The sequence below is a fragment of the Cupressus sempervirens genome, chromosome 10, assembly GCF_028749045.1.
Source record: "Cupressus sempervirens isolate cs-2001-9-10 chromosome 10, ASM2874904v1, whole genome shotgun sequence".
Lineage (NCBI taxonomy): Eukaryota > Viridiplantae > Streptophyta > Pinopsida > Cupressales > Cupressaceae > Cupressus > Cupressus sempervirens.
In genome coordinates this window covers 453544475-453560343 of record NC_143127.1, presented here as the reverse complement: position 1 = coordinate 453560343, position 15869 = coordinate 453544475, and the positions used below count along the sequence as shown (strand labels likewise).

The 15869-nt window shown below is 34.7% G+C and overlaps 1 protein-coding gene across 5 annotated transcripts in view; it reads left to right on the top strand.

Moving 5' to 3' along the window:
* The window catches only part of LOC149534651 (P-loop containing nucleoside triphosphate hydrolases superfamily protein), a 119788-nt gene that overhangs the window by 12832 nt on the left and 91087 nt on the right, over positions 1-15869 (top strand). For all 5 annotated transcript variants that reach the window (XR_016356646.1, XR_016356645.1, XR_016356647.1 and 2 more), the window contains exon 5: positions 1176-1378. Coding sequence is in view for 2 of the 5 variants with exons in the window: in XM_089802941.1 (XP_089659067.1) it covers positions 1176-1378 (203 nt within the window). In the remaining 3 variants the exon portion in view is untranslated. The remainder of the gene's footprint in view (positions 1-1175; positions 1379-15869) is intronic.

Sequence of the window (15869 nt, the reverse complement as noted above, 5' to 3'; positions counted from 1 at the left end):
TAATGTTTTAAAAAATTTAAGAACTGTTTCTAATTCATTTGTTATGTGCAATCTTATCATACCCTGTTTCTGTTTCTTGTTTCTGACACCATATGTAATGAATTTTTTAAGACGTTCATGCAAAATCATAGTAACGAGAGTCGCCGCGAGTCACCCGGGTTGGCAAGTCGAGTTACCCCTGCCGGGTCAAAATGACCTTTGACCCTGACCCGCCAGGTCATCAAATATTTTATATTTCTCTAAGGTATTTCTATTAATATACCTTGACTTGCCGAGTCACTGCTGAGTCATAACCGAGTCCAAGCTGGGTCACTAGTCGAATTGCCTTTGCCGAGTCAGAGCTGGGTCTGAGTCTCGTTACTTTGTGCAAAATATTAGGGATCTAGTATCTGTCATGATGTATGTTTTTGGGTTGTAGGGAGAATGCATTACGCAAAATGTCTTCCTGGCTCTCATCTGTTTAATTGGTCAATTTTTAGCATATTTTCCTTGACATGATTTCTTTGGTTCACTGGGATGCAGTTTATTAGTTTTTGTGCAATTTCTTTGGGCTGTATAAAAAACTTTCGAATGTTCCATTCAATATCCTGATTCAATTGATTATGGCCCAGTCATTTATTGGGTACAACCTATAAACTATTGTTGTGACTTCTTGACCTATCACCTCTAAACATTCAAGTTCAGGAATATAAAGTAGATCACTAAAACTTATAGCATTCATATCTAATTTTGATTTTATGTTTCTGAGAAGTTGCTGTCTTGGATGTTTTTTTAATCATCAACTTTTTTCCCTTTCCTATGGTTATTTATGTGGAGATAGAGCTAAATTAAAGTTTTGATGTTGTAGATGGCCCTTATTTTAAAATTTCTAGTTACCTGTGGCGGACTTTTTCTTTTTTCTTGGTCAATCTCTGGCAGATGGTGAATGTATTCTCCACGCTTCTCTTTGTATTTGATTTCCTAATGTCTAAAAGCTTTTCTATAATGTGTGAGAATCTCACTGCCATGATTGGCATCCAAATGGAATTTATTTTCCCTAGGTATCCCAAATAATGTATAATGTCAAGATTATTTTTTCAATATTTCTGAGAATTGCAATATCTATTTTGTTTGTGCAAAATTGTTAATATCTTTTGAAGAATTTGTGCTAATTTTGAGCTGATGAAATTGGCCAGTCCCAAAAAGCCACAGGTGTGCAAAGGAGGCAAATGTTGATAACGAATATTCTTCTAAAGTTGTATCTTCTAAAAAAGGTCAGTCCAGGAGGAAAGAGCCGATATTGGAAAATTCAAAAATGGATGCTCTTATAGATGGAGATCGGGCTAAACTATTAAATGCTAGTTTTGATTTGCGATTTGAAGCCAAACAAGCAGCAGAGGTATCAGTGCACTGCAAAGAGTTATTTTTTCTTTTACAAATGAAATCGATTTAGTAAAAGGCATTTGTTTTCTGTTGCATGTCTAACATCCCTTGTATTACTATGTGTGTGTCAAGGTAGTTTTTATAATTGTAAAAATTTGGTATTTATTCTGTTTTTTTAAGAAAGCTTCCATTTGCATTTAATGAATATTTTGAGAGTTGCTTATTATACAAAAAACTCACATGATACGAATGAAATGGCAATTTATAGTAGTGGAAAATTATACTTATGTAGCCTTTTTGTGTTAATCCTATTTATATTTAGAGTATATTCACGATAAGTAATGTTTGGTAAATTTTGAAAAGCATAACAATTGCTACCTTGCTTTGAAAAAGACATTTATGAGTTTCTCTTAGAGTCGTGAAGACACACCCAAATTATTCAACAAATTCTTTGATTTAGAACGTAAGATAGGTAGAAGACAAAAGACACATGGATTGCTTGAAGTGACATATTTTTCTACTAATTTAGCACAGTGCTTAAATCTTTTCCCCATTTTTTTTATCTAGCTGAAAATGGCCTTGGCAGCCATATCCATATATTAAACTTGAAGAAATTACGGGAAGGACCTGCTCCATAAATGGAGGGCTTTTGAGAAAATGCTTGAGGAACTATAACAAAAAGGTTAAAAACCTCAAAGGTATAGTCCATTTGTATATTCAGCAGTTTATGCCTGTGTGCTATTACACTATCTATAATATATATACAGAAAACTATTTCTTTTCTATTATCTGCATTTTATAGCTTTCCGTTTTAAAGTAATAAATTTAAATCTTTTTCTCAAGTAATAGGATATTTACATTAGAAGATAAGTATGCAATGATAGAAATTGTAATTTATCTTTAGAAGATAAGTTCAATCCTAATCAATGAAGAAGAAAGTTGTGACAACCAAGTGTGGGTTGGGAAGCAATTAAGAGCAGAATTGTAACAGGTGGAGGCAAAGGGAGATAAAAGACACTGTGGAGATCCAGTGGTAGAATTGGCAAGGGATAACTTTGAGCATTTTAGCGAAAGTCTTTAATAATTAGTGATTTAAACTGCTTGCTTTAGTTGGGAACTTGATCCAAAATGGATTGTTGATTTTCTTCTTTGATCACTGGCACCATTCTTGCGGTTGCTATTTTTTTCAGAGTGCTAGTAGCTTACATGATTCTTGAGAGTGGTTTAATGTCAAATGTCATTTTTACATTGCAAAATCAGGTTTTTCCTAAGTAATCATACATTGGACCAACTAGGGTGCACTCAAGGGCATCCCTTCTTCAATGAATATCTTTTACTTATATCTGCTCTATAGCCTTGAATCACATGTTTTTAAAGATTTTGGAGCTTGTTTAAAAGCAATGACCGTAAAGATGTGATACCCCACACCATAGTTGAAAAACTCGGTTTCGGCAATATCTCGGCTAGCTCAATTTTTTTGAAAAACTCGGAATCGCCAAATACTTGGCCAAAAAATTGGCAAATATCTTGGCTAGCTCAAATTTTTTGAAAAACTCGGAATCGCCAAATACTCGGCCAAAAAATTGGCAATAAATCGACACTTTTATCGAACATTTGAAAATATAGAAGGATTTGAGATATCAAAGTTTTGAGTTAAATAATAATTCATAGCAACTAAAACTTAGTAGATTAACATAATGATAGAATTATATACCAAAGAACAAGTACAATATCTAATATAAATAAGTTCAATACATATAAAAGTCTAAAGAAAACTTTATAATTAGAACGCATATTGATATAATAAGTAACAATTTAGTACAATCATAAACCTATAAAAATTAACGAATCTAATAAATCTATATCTATTATTCATATATTCATGTGTAAAGTCTATACATATATAAATAATACTTATTTATCTTATTATAAACTAAACTTTATTTATAATTTTGTATAGTTACCATGTTACTGAAATATTTACTAGTAACTTAATAATAATTATTAATAACTATAAAAAACATAAACTCTTAAAATTATATTTATAAATATTGGTTATAGCGAATTATTAAATTAATAATAAAAAATATTGATAGTAGTTATTAATTGATCAATGATAACTAGTAACTACTAAAAATCATAAAATAGATAAAATTTACAATAATAAATTTAACTAGTATTAAACACTAAGAAGTAAAAATAATATAAACATACAAATACTGATAATATGTAATGTAAAAACTACATTGAATAAAATTCTAATTTTTAGCGCTACTGGTTGACGCTTAACAAGGAAATGGAGAGCCAACGCACTCCAAGAGTCCACATTGTTGATGCTGACAGGAAAAATGTAACAGTAATGGGGTTGTCGCCTGAGCTTTTGTCACAAAAATGGTCGTCCAGTCTCTGCTATCGCAACTAAAGATGTCACGTTTTAAACCCTAAACACGATAAAATTTTCAACGTTTTTTGACTGATATTCTCGGCTTTTAGCGCGATATTTTCCAGAAAAATTGCTGCGGCTTTAGGAAAAATTCGGTGCTGATATCTTGCACAATATAATTGCTGGCATGTTTCTTCTGCGAAATACCGCGAGACTGGCGATATTTCACCAATTTTTTAAACTATGCTCCACACTATGAATGTTTGTGTCTTCCTGAATGCAATAATTTATTTTTGTTGGCAGGGGCTCTACCTTTTTTTCCCAAGAAGGTTATTGTCACCAGATCCCATGAGTGGTGTTGCCCTTTGACTTTCCTGGATCTGCCACCCCAAACCACTGCTTTAGTTTTAAAAAGTAAAATGTAAAAATTGTTTTGGGCTGTACTAGATGGAAAACACCTTAATTTCTATGAATTTTCAGTTTTTTTATTCTGATTTTTTCCTATTCATTGGGAAAATCTTGATCTTTTGGTTTGCTGGTCAAGTCTGAGAAAGAAGTTTGCCACAATGGCTGCAAATGTAGCAAGGTGTTATGTGCCAGATGTTGAAGTGTATATATGCCAGATATGGAAGTAATATTATCATTGTAACTCTGTATTAATGCCATGCAGCAAGTTCTATTAATAACAGAGGAACCATATGAAGAACGATATCATGGAAAACACATGACACATTCAAATGGCAGAATGTTACTTTATTAATTGTACCAAAATCTTACATTAACATCCCTATCAACATTCACCACCCTTTTACTTGTTCTAGACTCCATACAAATAGACTTGACATGGTTGGGCAAGTCTCTAATCGTCACCAACTGATACCCCTTCGGAATGATGTTTTATTACATTAACTAACAAAAGTATTATTCAACTATTCTTGGTATAATTGCCACCTACTAGATGAGAAGTATACATTAAGTAATATTAAGGAAAACTAATGAGAATAGTGTAGATAATCACTTGTACCACAAACTCAAAGTTGTAGTGTAGTTCAAAAATAAAAGGGGGGTTTGGTGGCAGCTCCCCTAGTGGCTTCAAGGGGAAGCTCCCCTTCTTGGGGTTGAGGGGCAGCCACCAAGACCAAATTAGCACCTTCAAAACCACACGGGAGTCCATGACGCACACCATTATCTTGATTTTTTTCAATGCCATCTCTCCTCATTCAACTTCTATCCCACTACCAACTGCATCTCCCTTCATTGTCCTACTCTCTTTTTGCTCTGTACAAATCCCATCCGTACTACCTTCTTCCATAACTTAGCATGCCAAACTTTTCTGGTAATTGCCGAACTTTTGTCCCGAGCGTATGGATTTCTTTTCTCACCGTATGACCCTTGTTCTAATTTTTGCTTCTTGTATGGCTCGTATGTGGAGTTGTTCCTCCACCTTTCTTCCTTCTTCCACTCATATGACATATGCCAAGGTAGCTTCTATGAGTGGCCTCCATATTATGATTGCCCTCTTCCTTGGTCTTCGTATGGCGTTAATTGTTTTGATGTGTATGATAACTTGTCTGCTGTACAATAGAGTACAACAGGTTAAGTATGATGCCACTCTCGTCCGTCAACCACTTGTATGATACCGCCTTCCCTCCATTCGTACAATTGACTCCCAAATCTCCCCTCCGTGAAATTCCCAATTGAGTCTTCCTTCCAGCTACTGTTGCCTTGGGTGGTTTGATTGACTTCTTGCTTGCAAAAATGCTTGGCTTCTCCTCGACTTTGCTGATTTGTCCTAGTCATCCGCACCTTCCTTGTACTCGTCGTACTCTGGAGAGAAAGTGTTTTCCTCAATTGCTAGCATGTTGCAGTCAGGGTGGAAAACTTCATAATCTTTTTTTCACCAGTGGAACAACCCATTGAGGGAACTAGTTTCATCCTTTGAACAATTCCCTAACCTTAGGAGGCCTTCACCATCAGGTTCCACCCCTCCTCTATTCAAGTCTTTTCCTTTCAACTCGGAATTTGATGTCAACTCTTGACTTACTGTCTGATTTCGGAGATTAGTCAGGTATTTCTTTCCCTCGCTTCAATGGTGAGGGTATTCTTCTTCTAATTGTGGTTAGCTTTTGTCCTAACAAGCCAAACTTTGTCCAAGAGGGCATCGTACCCCTTCTTCTCAGAGAGATGCTTACAAAGGCAAGAAGGAACTGTTCCGACCTAATGTCCACTTTTTGCCCCATCAAGGTTCCAATAAGTTTGATTCCATGTTGGTTTTCTCCTACAAGGTGGAATGTCAACGACCATAGAGTTGGCTTTCCTAGGGCCTTCCATGTTTCTTTCGATAGTATGTTCCCTTCCATGTTGCTCTCTTCCTCACTTAGATCATTCTTCATCTTGCTTTTGGGCATTACTTTTAGGGACGTTCGTCTTGTGCTTTGTTGTTGGCCACCTTGGTGATGGCTACCCAAAACTATGGCAATGTTTCTAATAGGTCAGCCACTCGTACTGATACAATTGCTTGCAACATTTGTTCTATGATATTTGTCTCTGGATTTGATTTTACATAGGTACTCATGCTACTATGTAATAGTTATGGCTCTTTTGCTGTAGCCAATTCCACATCTACTCTCACTTCCTTCAACCTTTCCTTCTCAATAGTGACATTCGGGCACGTGAGTTTAGGTTTGTACGAATTGATTCTTCCCTTGTCTAGTATTATATATTTTCGTGAATATTTTGTCATCATTAAATTAGTAGATAAATTAATTGTTCAAAGGTTGTTCTTAGGTCTTTACATAATGTTTTCTTAGTAGTGTCCAACTCCATATACCAGTCGATGGCAATCCCCCTCAGTGGTTGGAAATGCTCTTAATCAATCATCCTAGTCATTCTCTCCATTTGCTTGCCATATGGTTATACACGTCTTACAGTGACAAGCTAGGTCGTTTGACCTATCGCCTATGAATTTGGGAAGTTTTTTGTTTCTCTACTATTCTTGCCATTCTAGTTTTCCGGCTACTGCCTTGTGTGTTTACCACATGCAAAGTTATCTCTACTCCTTTTCTTTGTACCTCTTATTTGGTCCAATTGGAGCTTTCGTCATTGCTTGTCTGGTATTCTCTTTGTGCTGGTGTTTCCAGTCAGTCCACCCAACCCTTGTTTTTGATTCTTTAGAAATAATCAAGTTTGCTATTCCCCTTCTGGTAGTTTCAATCAAGTCCCTCGTCTTTGATTCAAAGTAGGTTATTCTGGTGGAATCCTTCTATATGGCTAACTAAGTTCCTTTAGATGATGACTTCTCTCCTCTTGTTCCTTGATGAATAACAACCGTCACAATGCAACTTCTCCCCCAATTTCCTCCTTTGCGAATCACCTTGGGTCTTTATTTGGTTTTAGGGGCATTTTATTGTTTTGTTGGTTGGGCATTCTACTTTGTGAGGTATCACGCTCTTGTGTTTCTTGTTGGTTCCTTTCAGCAAATTGCTGCAATACTTGATGTCTCCGTTGCTTCATATTTCGACACATTGTCCCTCCAATTGTATTAGGTTCCTTGCCAATAATCGAGGGATTTGTCTAAGGAGATTGTACACTACTGGTGAGATCTAAAGTTCGTCATGTATTGTGCTTTCTAGAACTACTGATGTGATCGAAAGTTTGTCAAGTATTGTGCTCTCTGGAATCGCTATCTCTCGGGCTTCATTTTGCATGTACGGATTGCTTGACACTTCCCATGCCTGCATCAGATTTTGTGTCACTTGATCCTCCCTTGTTACTTTGTACTGCTCAACGTCATTGTCTTTGACTAGTACTTGCTGTTGGAATGGGCGACCCATCACTCCATCGCCTCCATTGCCGTGAAGCTATGATCTCATAGATATCAAGACCTCCAGGTTTGAAGACAGGCAATGGCCCTAGAATGTTATGTGCCAAACATGGAGTTGTTTATATGCTAGATATGGAAGTGGTATTGTTACATGCCAAATATGGAAGTGGTATTGTTATAGGCCAAATATGGAAGTAATATTATCACTATAACTATGTACTAATGTCATGCAACAAGTTCTATTAATAACAGAGGAACAATATGAAGAACAATTCCATAGAAAACACACGACACATTCAAATGTTAGAATGATACTTTATTGATTATACCAAAGTCTTACATTAACATCCCTACCAACATTCACCACCCTTTCACTTGTTCCAGACCCCATACAAATAGACTTGATACGGTTTGTTGTCTCCAAGCATCACCTACTGACACCCCTTTGGAACGTGTTTAATTACATTAACTAGCAAAAGTCTTATTTAACTATTCTTGACATAATTGCCGCCTACACAAGGGCACAAGGAAAATTGCGTAATCTCAAAATCCCTAGGGACCTTATTGTGGAAAAGATTGTGAGAGATAAATCTGTAGCTGCATACTCAATTGGACTTTAGGTGCCTTTGCTATCATTCTAGATAGTCTAGTCCCTATTCAAGACAACGTGGAATGCTTTGGATAAAAGAGGAAAGGGTTGGTTCAAGCAATTTGATACATGTTTGTGGGTGAAAGGTACACAAGTTTTGGATAGTTAGTACTTAGGGAAATTACTCAAAACCAGCAGGTGGCTGCAATAGTGTAGAGATGTGCCAATAGTTTTTTGCTAAAAATAGTGGTGCACTATGCCAGTAAAATTCAATTAGCAATGTTGAAACTCAAAACAAAAGACTATCATGAAATATAAATCCAGTTTATTACAACCATAGTTGAAAACACCCCAGAAATTCTTTTGACTCATGAGTACTCCCAAGTAAAAGTGCCACACCAAAAAACTCACCAATGAGTTTTTGGAAAACGTCCCATGATCTTATCGAATAAAATCCTTGAGTAGATGTAAATATTCATGAGTTTTGTATCAGAAACTCCTCCTAATTCGTATAATATATTTTTTCTTGCTTGCAGTTCAAAACCATGATTTTAATGGTGGTAAAGTTTCCAAAGGACTTTAGTTGGGATTGGTTGCATCTTGACCCCACTGGGTGTGTGATCCCTTGACCTCGTTGGGGATATTGTTTCCAAACCCCCATGAGGTGCACTATCCCTTCTCATTGGAATCTCATTAGATTGGCAACTTCTACATATGACATTGCTAGTGGAAGTGGCATTATAAGCCATTTAATGTTGAAATTATTTTTTGGTCTATGATATGTATTGAATTTTAATTTTAATTTATATATATGGTGGAAATTAGTAACATGCTCAATTAACTTAGCAATATTTATTTTAATATTTATAATATAAAATGTTTGAGAAACTTGCTGAGCTAATGACAATTTTTTCTCAAGTTTATATTCAGTGCCAAGTTTTCAAAAATTTTGGGCTAAAATTTTGTTTGCCAATTAAGAGTTTTTCAACTATGATTATGACAAAAATAGTTGCTTGGAGGTTGGTTAGAGAGATTTATACATAATTAAAAAGAATAGAGATGATTTTTCGGAGATGTAAAAAGCAATATTTAATTTGTTAGAACTAAAAAATTAAAATTTGAAATCTATAACAAATCTATCAAGTTCTTTAATCACGTACCTAATCTCCTTTCTCTCTCCTCATTATGTGGCCCTTTGAAGCAAAGTTACCACATTTGCTCATTAAAGGCAAAAACTGAGATTTTATTTGTTAGAAAGTCAGGTACGGTGTGAATGTGAAGATGACTGCAATCTAAGAAATTTGCCAAAAAGTCTCTTAAAGGGACTGAGGATGACTTTTAGATGGATTTGGAAGATTTTTGAAATGCATGCATGAATTGGGAATGTATTTGGGGTGAACCTAAATGACATTGAATATTCTTAAACTCAAAAAAACAAATTTGTCCACCAATTGTCGAGAGTGAGTCGTATAAAGTATAAATAATTTGAATTGGAAGCTTGTACATATAACTTCGACCCGACTTTACTCAACAGCCAAGATTTAAATGCTGAGAATCTATACATGCTCATATGATGCTTAATTTCTATTGACTATGCATTTGAATGCACATAAACATTTTTGAAGTCTATGAATCTGGGAATATTATTTATAATGTTCTTCAAACTTACTGATAATATCTTAAATGTGTCATTAGTTGAGTTGATGACCCTTGTTCTTTGTCTCTCAACATTCCTCATATTGCTATTGTTATGCAAGTTTGTTGAACATTCAGAAATAATAGTCCAAACTTGTTGGACATTATATACAAATTTCAGGTGTAGCCAAAGTTTATACGTGAGTAATTAATGGTCGAAGGGAAATATGAGTGCGCTTGTCTAAATTTGACCGATATAAAGGAAAGTCTTATCTATATAGAGAGTAATGGTATTGAGCTGTACAAAGCTGCTAAACTAGGGAAAATGGATGCTATTGATAAGTTTTCTTCATACACTATTGTTGAGGGTACTAATCCTAAGACAAACACAACACTGCACATAACTGCCTACAATGGTCATGTGGGCTTCATCAAGAAGTTGGTTGAATTATTCAATGCAGATATTGAGGCAAGGAACAGATTTTTGAGGGCGACTAATAAGGGGGAAATACGACTCTTCACATTACAACAATTTATATATGTGGTGATGTATCTTGCTATGTGGCTTTAATATTAGCATAGTGTTGTATGAACTTATTTGTTGCTGCATATACATACATACATATGCATGTTTTATAAAGATATATATTCTTGTATGGGCGAAACTAAAATGAATTTGAATCCAACCCAAATTTGTTTGCATGAATTTCAAACCCGAATCTCGAATTCGCATTCGTATCGGATTTGAAGCACCAAGTAATGCTATTTGAGAACCTTTTAATGATCTTTAGTTGCACTAAGCTTAAAAGTGAGTTCATTTATTTTAGCCTTTTGTTTTCCTTAACAAAGATAAGGCCTTATGTTCAAGCTTATTTCCACTTTTCTATCTTTGATGATATATTCATAGACAAGTAGGCAATAATGTCCCCAATTCAAGCATTGAGGCTTAACTATGCATTGGTTGTCCTTTTATTGGATGACCCAAGAGGAAGGGGACTTGAGTATCATTGGGCAAGTGTTAGACTCTTTTGCTTTTTAATTCTAAAGTTGTGGGCATGTCTTTTTAGGCAACAATCTTATGATTTCCCTCTTTTGAGTTTAATGACTTAAGAGACATGTAATTGAAGTGATTTTTAATAAACATTTGTCAAAAGGTTAATTAGGCGTTGGAAACTAAGGAGCCTATTGGTTCATTTTTGAGGATTTTATTTGGATCTTTGGATTAGCTTTGCAATGAATCTATGATTGAGATCAATGTTCGAGGACTATGAGTCTTGGCTGGACTTTGTGAGTCTAAAACCAATTCGGTTCTCATGAGTTTGGGGAGCTTGGGACCCAAAATAGTGGTGGCTGCTAGTCTCGAAAGACTTGCAAAGTCTCGACCCTAGGATTTTGCAATTACCATCATGAAAGAAAATGCAAAAAAAATAATAAAAATTTAAATGTTTTCAGTTGTCCAAATTGTGCTCTTATTTTCCTCTCAGCCTTGAAAACTCATTTCTATTGTTTGCAAACACAAGGAGAGAAAAAGAGCATTTGAGCAAAAATATTGAGGCAATGAAGGGCATACTAGCAAATCGATTGAAGAGGAGATAGTGATTGCTGATTGTGTGTACAAGTTAGTAGCTTGTATTCAACCATTTAGAGGAGTTAAGGCTTTGGAGGAGGCCTTCCAAATTTGAAGTTTCATTTCTTCATTTTTGGAGCAAGCCTGAAGCGATAAATTACATTTTTTTTGTAGCCTTCATATCTCTCTTTTATTGTAATTTTGTTTCATTTTATGTTGATGGGAAAAAAGGAAACCCTAGGGCTGAGGCATCCAATAATCAAATCATAACAATTTTCACCTAATTTCTTTAGTTGCAAACCCTAACTATTTTGCTTTTTATAATATTATTATTTTCAATTCAATTAGAATGTATAGATGTTTATTCTTTATATTTATAATATTTTGTAGCATAATGTCTCAAGCTATCAGTATTCTAGGCCTAGTTAGAAAGGATAAGGTTTGAAAACATGCTATCTCTGGATCAAAAAAAGAAGTAATAAATTTAATTGCAAAATGAAATATAATAAAAATTCTTTAGTTGCAAATCCTAACTATTTTGTTTTTTATAATATTATTATTTTCAATTCAGTTAGAACATGTAGATGTTTATTCTTTATATTTATAACATTTTGTAGCATAATGTCTCAGGCTATTAGTACCCTAGGCCTAGTTAGAAAGGATAAGGTTTGAAAACATGCTATCCCTGGATTAGAGAAAGAAGTAATAAATTTTATTGCAAAATGAAATATAGTAAAAATTCGTTTAGTTGCAAACCCTAACTATTTTGTTTTTTATAATATTATTATTTTCAATTTAATTAGAACGTGTAGATGTTTATTCTTTATATTTATAATATTTTGTAGCATAATGTCTCAGGCTATCAGTACCCTAGGCCTAGTTAGAAAGGATAAGGTTTGAAAACATGCCATCCCTGGATCAAAAAAAGAAGTAATAAATTTTATTGCAAAATTAAATATTGTGGGGGAGGTATTAACCGGTTGTAGTATTACCCTTGACATCTACTATGCCATAGTGCCAAACCATGTACAAAGCACTCATTGAAGTTATATTTGAATTGCAAGCTCAAATAGATTTATTTTGAAGAGAAAAGAATTAAAAAAGAAGCAAATGGCAAACATTGGTGAAGAGGCTTCTTCAATTACTGAAGCTCGATTTTTTCCATCTACAAGTGGTGGTAGTGTGAGTGTGAGCATTGGTCCTTGGATTTGTAAAAATAAATTCTTGTTTCACATGACTCGGGGTACCCAACCATTGCTTGAGAGCATGGGTTGGAATAAGGAGAAGTGTGATGTTGCAAAAAGTGCAATTTTAAGTTTTTGGGTCTACAACATATCATAAGTGAGGTATTCATTATTATTTTGATTTTTTGTCGTGATTTTTTTTAATTTTAAGAGAGTGCCTTGTAGATATCTATTTTTTAAAGCTAAAAGTTATTACTTATACTATTTATTTAATTTGTCTTAGATCTCCTTATTGACAAATTATGGTAGATTAAGTTATTCTTTGTGGTAAGGGGTACAAAGTCCTTAAAGATGAGGAGCAAAAAGGTCCTATTTTGAGTGAAGAAGTGGCTGATGTCAAAGTCACAATTGCCAAGCAGCGTGAAATATAGAGGAGGAAGAGTTGCACCATCATGGTTAATGGTTGGACCTATAGAAGAAAAACACTGCTGAACTTTCTTGTCTCCTTATTAGGTAATTATATTCATTACTTTGTAAAGTATATTGATTTAGTGATCAAGTTTTTTAATTTTTATTTCACTAAATTGTTTTTCTTCTTTCTTAGGTTGGACAAAGTTTCTCAAGTCAATTGACGCTTTAGGAAATACGAAAGATGTTGAGTATTTTTGTGAGGTCTTGGAGGAAGTGCTAGAGGAGGTGGATGAGGAGAATGTGGTAAAGATAGTCTACAACACACAAGGAATAATTTTAATCACATATATTGGGTCCTCAATCTTATGAGTTATGAGGAATTTCACCAATAAGAAAGAGTTGGTTCATTTAGGAATAACCCGATTTGCAATCAATTTGATCATATTGCAATCCTTGCTTCGTCCCAAGGCTGGTTTGAAATACATGTTTGTAAGTGAGGAGTGGGTCACATCATCATATGCAAAGACCACTATAGGGATTGATGGCTGGTCAAGTTTTTGATGAGCATAGCTTTTGGCAATCGACCAAGGAGATTGTGCAAGTGTTCCATTATATTTTTTTTGTCATTTCTATTTCATTTCCTTCTGTTTGTTTACACTTCTTTATGTTCATTGTTAAAAGTAAAACTTAAAATTTAAAGCTTAATGTTTCAACTTTCACAATGATTGTAGTTCATAGAGCCTCTTGTTTTCGCACGAGTTGTTCATGGAGAGGAGCTCACAATGGGCTACGTTTATGAGGACATGGATAGGGTGAAGAAGGCCATTTGATATCGTTATACATGGAATGAGGCTAAGTATGGTTCCCAATTGAAGATAACTGATCGTCGATGGCACCATCTACTTCACAGGCCTTCACGTGCAACTGCTCACTACCTTAATTTTGGGTTCTAATTTTGCTCAGATTTTGAGGTCGATGAATTGGTGTTGAGTGGGCTCTAACAAAAAAAAGATTGAATGTGACTTGCATGGTCAGCGAGCTGGAGGTGTTTAGGAATGCATAAGGAGAGACGTCTTTGCACGAGAAATAGGCAATCAAAATCAGACATAAATGTTGTCAGGTAAAAATCTATTCAAGACAATTAATTTTTTTAATTGTAATATTTTTCTACCTATGATTGTATTACCATTTTACATTGACAAACTCAATTATAAAATGAATAGATATTTTACCCATTTTAAATGTATGGTGGGAGATGTTTGGCACTAAGGTGTCAAATCTATGGTGGATTGGAATTTGCATCTTGAGCAGTCATGTAATGCTTTAAGATGTGAGCGTAAGTGGAGCATGTTTGAGAATACACACTCCAAAAAGTGCAGCAAGTTGGTAATGCAAAAGATTGAATGATCTTTGCGTATGTCATAGACAAATCTTGGGCACTAACAAATCTTCTATCATTTAAGAGGAGGTTGATCTATAGGCAAAGTGGAACATTGAGGTTGGTGATCCTGTCTTTAGTGATGAGAACTTGGAATGGGTTGATCAAGTGGGTTGAGAGGTAGAGGCAATAGTGATGACAAAGTAGGCTTGAGAAAACCAAATAATTTCTAGAAAAAATATTAAATGATAAAGGTACATGGTTTGACCAACTTGTCGAACAAAATACATGTCTACACTAGAAGGAATAATTCCAACCACATAGCCAAATGCACTAATAGAACATCAACATGAAATAGTACATCAAAGGGCAATAGTCATTTTCAACCAACTTGTTGAAATTGTCAATATATGACAATAAAAATATGCTAAACAAGAATTTTATACACACACACAATAAGATAGACTGCTGGGTTGATTACAACTTGAAGACCTTCGCGACAAGAGCTCCTGACACCTGCTCTCACAAAAAAAAATCAGGGGCAAGATTATTGACTTCTAGGCTCTAGCTTTTATTTTGATATTTGTTTTGAAATTTCTTTACAATTGATTTCATAGTCCATAAATTTTGTAGTCAATTGACATTAATTATATTTCTAGTGTCATGTAGCTCAACTTATTTCCCTTACCTAAAGCCTAGAATTTACATTTATATTTATGTGATCAATGTAAACTTGTGTATGCGTTCAAAGTAGCTTCTATTTGATGAGATTATTGTGTCTTTAAGATTTTATTATTAAAAATTGCATGAAGCAAGTTAAAAATCCTTTTTTTTTTTTTCAATTTGCCAAGTCTGGATGTTGAGTCCAAGTCTGAGTTTAAAATCAGCTTGCTGAGTCCGAGCCTAGTTCGGCTCTTGTAAGTTGTAACTATGGCTGAGATTAAATTATGCTTTTTAGAGCCATTATATAACATTGTTTTGTTCTTTTGGAGCTCATTATGTGATCAGACTTTTCTCTAATGCTGCTATATTCTTTGGTTTGAGGCTAAATCCTTGAGTATCCTTGGTTTAGGAGAGACACATGGGCTCCACCTAGCCAGATCGGTGTGGTTCAGTGGAAGGGCTTTGTCTGTGATGCTCTAATACGTTGTTTCTAGAGTTGCATATTATTATCAGGTTTGGAGGCCATTTTGGAGGTGTGATATAGTTATTAGATTCCGATTAGGACAACTTACAACAAATTCCTCGCATATTCTTCAATGTGATTGAAGCCAACATCACTAAGGAGAAGTGTGAGATCTTTGTAATACCCAATGCTGGTTTTTTGAGGGTTTTGGCAAGGGCAACTCAGGCTTCTAAGGCATTTTTGAAGTATCCGAGCATAAATCTGCATATTGCTGGTCATATTCATATCAGAAATATAATTAAAAGACAATGTAAGTTGTTTGTAAAAATAAACAGCAGATTTAGTTTGTTCTTAGTAACTTTTCATTTTAAGAAATTTCTATAAATTAGCAGAAAATCCAGATAAATATTC